The following is a 6,000-nucleotide window of genomic DNA, read 5'->3' as shown; positions in this document are numbered from 1 at the left end:
TGATATTTCTTTTTTATTATGTTAATTAAAAATGTTCCCACTTTATTTACACACCATGGTTTATACAATTATTCTTGGTGATTTGTTATAGACATTCAAATATGCCAACACCAATTTCACCAGCACTGTCACCTTCCCTCCACCATTGTTTCCAAAATCTCAACCACCCTTCTAGCCTGCCCCTATAGCAGACCCACAATAATTTATTTTATATTGCTTGTTACCACTAAATGGCTGACGGAATGATAAAAAAAAATGCTCCAGTAGCTGCCTGCGTGCGCGTTCGGTGCGGACCTGGTGCCTCTTTTGTGAAGCGGTCGCTGAGGAGATTTCCGGCGTTCGCCATGGCCGACGAAAAGCCCAAGGAAGGCGTCAAGACCGAGAACAACGATCATATTAATTTGAAGGTGGCGGGTCAGGATGGTTCTGTGGTGCCGTTTAAGATTAAGAGGCATACACCACTTAGTAAACTAATGAAAGCCTATTGTGCACGACAGGGTTTGTCAATGAGGCAGATCAGATTCCGATTTGATGGGCAGCCAATCAACGAAACAGACACACCTGCACAGTTGGAAACGGAGGACGAAGATACAATTGACGTGTTCCAGCAGCAGACAGCGGGTGTCTACTAGCGGAGCCCGCTCTCTCCTCCAGAACTCAGCTCCTCCAGACCAAGAAGACATTCGCAATTCGAAAACCGCAATTTGGTTCCACCACATCCTGACTACTACAGTATAGTTTTCTCGATTCTTTCATTCTCCCCTTCCCCATTCCTTTATTGTACATAAAGTAACTGGTGTATGTGCACAAGCATTGCATTTTTTTAACTAAATGGCCAATGGTATGTTTTGATTGACATCAGATGGAGATGGGATGGGGAAAAAATATTGGTTCTGTGAAAATCCCCCTTTCTCCATTAGTGGCATGCTCATTCAGCTCTTATCTTTATATTCCAGTAAGTTATTTTGCTCTCAATGTTTAACAAAAAAAAGAACAACATAAAAATTCTTGCATACCTTGTTTGATTGGAGAATTTTAATGTTTTTCATTTATCATTGTAAAACCAAGGACAATTTTATAACTTTTTTGTATGTAGCTGTTACATGTAGGGCGATCTGTCTTTAAGTAGGGATAAATTACTCTAAAAGAAATGAATCCTAGATAGTTTTCCCTTCAAGTCAAGCGTCTTGTTGTTTAAATAAACTTCTTGTTTAAAATGAAAAAAAAGCTCCAGTAAAAGAAAATTTGTGAAAATTGTTTTATCTCACCATGGGGCATTAAGTCCTCGTCAGAGGGTTTACTAAGCTGTTGTTGCAAGTTAAGCCTTCTGGGTTCATGGTTTTGTTAGTGGAGATTAGCGGGCTTCAGTGTTACATTTCCATCCAACCTGGTATGCTCCTACTGAGATGTTAATATCGTAGAGTTTGTAGTGCGCAGCCTGTTCCCCAGAAAATTCAGAATAATTGACTGGGCAGTCTGGGCAGAGACATGAGGCAGCTATTGGGGTGTGAGTGCTTTGATAGGACTGGAATGTGGCACACTCTCCTCCCGAGATGAGTCTCTTCGGGGACTGGGTATCTGAGAAATTTTTGTGGCTAGTTGTTCACTTTCAAGATTTATCTATGAGTCTCTGGAACAGGGCTAGTCAATAAGCTTCCATGGTGACAACAGTGCCATTGTGATTGGAGGGGGCACACCCAGGGATGCTTAGGGGTTACTCCTGACTCTGTACTCAGAAATTACTCCTGGCGGTGCTTGAGGGACCATTTGGGATGCTGGGGGTTGAACCCGGGTCAGCCATATGCAAGGCAAGCATCTTCCCTGCAGTACTATCGACCCCACCCGTGATTTCTTTTTTTTATTTATTAATTAGTGAATCACCATGAGGATACAGTAACAGATTTACACATTTTCATACTTGTGTTCCCTCATACAATGTTCGAGCACCCCCTCCTTCCCCTACCAGTGTCCATTCTCCACCACCAGTGAACCCAGTATCCCTCCCACCTCCCAATCCCATCCCCCCTCTCCCCACCCCCTCCCTGCCTCTTATATTTTAAATTAAATCACTGTCAGATACAGTTACAAAGTTTTCATCATCATATTTCAGTCATACAATGTCCCAACACCCATCCCTCCACCAGCATACATTTCTCATCACCGATATCCCCTGTATCCCTCCTGCCACTGCCACCGCCCCCTGCCCTGCCCCATCCTGCCTCTACTCTGCCTCTTTTTTTCATTCTCTCTTTCTCTCTCCCACTTTTGTACATTATAGTTTACAATATAGATCACTGTATCACTGTCATCCCGTTGCTCATCAATTTACTTGAGCGGGCACCAGTAACGTCTCCATTGTGAGACTTGTTGTTACAGTTTTTGACATATTGAATACTTACAATATTTTTGCCATAATGTGGCACCTCAGCATTCATCATAGGCCTCTGCCCTGCTTATTGTTATCTTCTTTCTCTGACATTATTGCAGGGCCTCAGGGTGGGAGAAAGTACAGCAGATAAGGCTTTTGCCATGCATGCAGCTGACCTGGCTTTAATCCCTGGCAACACAGAGTTCCCTGAGCCCTGCCAGGAATGATCACTGATTAGACTCAGGAGTAACCAACCCCTGGTCCCAAATGTAGTCCCAAAAGAAATCCTGGTCTCATCTACAGTAGATCGGTTTATTTATTCAGCCATAGGATACAGGTAGTGTCAGACTAACTCATAGTCTTGTGTGAAATAAGTTTATTAACTACAATACAGTGGATAGCACAGTTCTAGGAATAAAGAAATATCTTCACTTGTATCACTTGTCATCCCATTGATCTTCGATTTGCTCAAGCGGGTGCCAGTTGCCAGTAACGTCTCCATTCGTCCCTGTCATGTGCTAGTGTAGCTCAATGATATCTGCTCGCTCCAGGAACACGAAGAGCCTCAAGCCGTTCATTCAGGGTTTTGGCGAAGAAGTCAAAACAGACGACCCACCCTACCGAAAGAAATATCTTAATTTTTAATTTTTTAAATTTAGGCACCATGATTTACACTACTGTTGACAGTAATATTTCAAGCATGCAATGTCACTACACCATACCTACCACCAGAGTGTCAGCATTCCTTCACTCTGAATTCAGAAAGTGTGGGCCCGTGAAGCATGCATTCAGTGGTCAAGAAACACCTTCCCAGGCTAGCTGACGATGATGGGTGAACATGGGAATGAAGGAATGGAAGAACAGGACCCCAGGCAGGTTATTTTTCTTCCTCTCTTTTAGGGTAGTTATCAGGTATATAGGGTAGAAATTGTCAAGGGTGGCGGGTACACATTGGTGGAGTTGAACATTATTATAACAACAAACAGATGTAAATCCCCTCCTTCAGGGAAAGTCCTTTTGGGAGATTAACTCAGGGACAAAATCTCATCTGGGGGTTCAGCACTCTAGATTACTAGGACATTTGCTCAAGAGCGGGATTCCATCTAAAGGCATATTGCTTTCTTTCTTTTCTAGGCTAGCAACCCATTTAAACAATCATATTGAATACTAATATTCCTAGTCATTTTGTATGAACACAGTAAGTGCTATATGAAGCTCAAAGAGTGGCTTTTCCTGGGGACATCTCTATATATTGCAGATTACAGTCCTCAGGCCAGGTTAGTCCTTCCTAACTCCAGCAGGGTACTTACTCAGTTATTTCTTTTTGGGTCATGACAAGTTTGTTACATGACTGCGCTCTTAACATATACTTTTTATAATGCTTAGCTTGTCACTTTTCTATGCCAGTGTAGCTTACAGTTTTCCCTGGGCCCATCCAAGTCCCCCCGCTGGGACCCTCCTTTTGGGGGTGTTAGGAAGTAAGGGCAACTAAAGCTTCAGTCAGGTAAATATGACGGATGCCCAGGAGTAAATATTAATCAGAGTAAATTAATTCCCATGTTACAAAAGCATAACATCAACTGTCTTCCTGTGTCTATACAAAACAGACATTGCTAAACCATGTAAAGGACGGACATACAAGAAAGAGAAAAGCAATATAGGATTATAAGTGCATGATAGAATTGGGTGTGCCTTGGGAACACTTGGTGGGAATAAATCAATAAACCTAAGCTCTCTGGAGGAGGAGCAAAGACAAACCAATATTACCCAACACTCCACCATTGTCTCTAGGTCATATCTCACTCCCTGCACCTTTAGTAAATTCAGTTTTGTAGACTCTCAAAATCTGTTGATGGCTTTTTTATTCCCTTACTATGTTTCTTTATACTGTACATATGAGCAAACTTAGTTCTATAGGCCAATTTGCAGAATCTGTTATCACTGGCTGCTTTTTATTTCATTACTAAGTTTCTTTATACTCTACATATGCATGAGGTCATTTGGTATTTGTTTCTTTTTGTTTGAGTTCAATTTTACATGTTTACCCTGCAATTCAATTCACACAGTAGTGAACTGCAGTATTTCATCTTTCCTTATAGCTGAGTAGTATTCCATTATGTGTATATACTATTATATCTTCTTTTGCCATTCCTGGTGGTGCTCAGGGCTTACTCTTGGCTCTGTGCTCAGGGGTCATTCCTGGTGGGGCTTGTGGGGCCATGTGGGATGCTAGGGATCAAAACCAGGTTGACTGAATGCAAGGCAAGCACCCTACCCTCTGTACTATTTCTCCAGTCTACCACAGTTTCTTTACCCACTCATTTGTTTTCTGGCATGTGGGTTGTTTTCATATCTTAGACATTGTACTTAGCACTGCAATGAATATAGGTATGCATATATCTTTTTGAGTTAATATTTTGGGGTTATTGAGTGCATGCCAAGAATTGGAATTGCTGGATTATATGAAAGCTCAATCTTGTTTTTGGGAGTCTTTTGAAAGATTTTTTTGATAAATGCAACATACAAACTTTATTTAAGAAAAGTAGCAAGTAAACAGGCACTTGTATTAAGAGAAAAACTAATTAGAAGAAATTTTTTTTTGCTTGTTTGAGTGACACCTGGCAATGCACAGGGATTTCTCCTGGCTCTGCACTCAGGAATTACCCATGGCGGTGCTCAGGGGACCAGATGGGATGCTGGGAATCGAACTTGGATCAGCAGCATGCAAGGCAAACGCCCTAACCAGTGTGCTATTGCTCCAGCCCCACTAGAAGAAATTTTGTCTTTAAACATCTTATCTTAACTGATTGCAATTGCATTTAATTGATCTCTGTTGCTCTGAAGAATACAGCTCATGCACAGATATGATGAACAATTTGTACATTCTTCAAATGTTCACTGAATACTACCTTATATACACATATACATTTAACCTGAAAAAAATTTAATTGACATCTCCAGATCACTTGTATCACTTGTCATCCTGTTGATCTTCAATTTGCTCGAGCGGGTGCCAGTAACGTCTCCATTCATCCCTGTTGTGTGCTAGTGTAGCCCAATGATATCTGCTCGCTCCAGGAACAGGAAGAGCCTCAAACCGTTCATTCAGGGTTTTTTTTATTTTTTTTAAAGAAATATTTTATTGAACCACCGTGAAAACAAGAAAAAAAATACAAAGCTTTCAGGTTTAAGTCACAGTCAAATACTGATTAAACCACCATCCCTTCACCAGTGCACCCGTTCCACCACCAAGAACCCCAATACACCCCCCTCCCACCCCACCCCCCATCTAAGTACCTAATGATATTCCCATTATTCTCTCTATATATTGAGTACATTTCATATTTCCATACAGAACTCACTATTGTTGATTGGAAAATTTCCCCAACAATCAGGCCTGCTGAATAAGCATCATCTAATAATTTCTCTTCCTTGGTAAAAGTGAAGACTTTGAGTCCGCGCGGCCGCTATTGCGGCCGCGCGGTTTTGGGTTTCTAATATTTTAGCTCAGTTCACAGTCAAAATGGATGGCTGCAAGAATCCGCTCTGGTGCCAAAATGAGTTAGGAGACCTCAGGATCACAGTCAGTAGGCGCGGAGGCTCTGCTTCTCGTGCCGCGGCTCTTGGTTCAT

General features: G+C 41.8%; 1 protein-coding gene across 1 annotated transcript; it reads left to right on the top strand.

The window, feature by feature from the left end:
• The first annotated feature begins 266 nt into the window (after positions 1-266).
• Positions 267-1,227, top strand: LOC101550938 (small ubiquitin-related modifier 2-like). The gene has a single exon (XM_055122175.1). It carries the CDS (start codon positions 345-347, stop codon positions 630-632), a length of 288 nt encoding a protein of 95 aa, XP_054978150.1. The 5' UTR covers positions 267-344; the 3' UTR covers positions 633-1,227.
• The last annotated feature ends 4,773 nt before the right edge of the window (positions 1,228-6,000 follow it).

The sequence above is a fragment of the Sorex araneus genome, chromosome X (assembly GCF_027595985.1).
Source record: "Sorex araneus isolate mSorAra2 chromosome X, mSorAra2.pri, whole genome shotgun sequence".
Classification (NCBI taxonomy): domain Eukaryota; kingdom Metazoa; phylum Chordata; class Mammalia; order Eulipotyphla; family Soricidae; genus Sorex; species Sorex araneus.
This window is presented reverse-complemented; position numbering and strand designations above follow the sequence as displayed.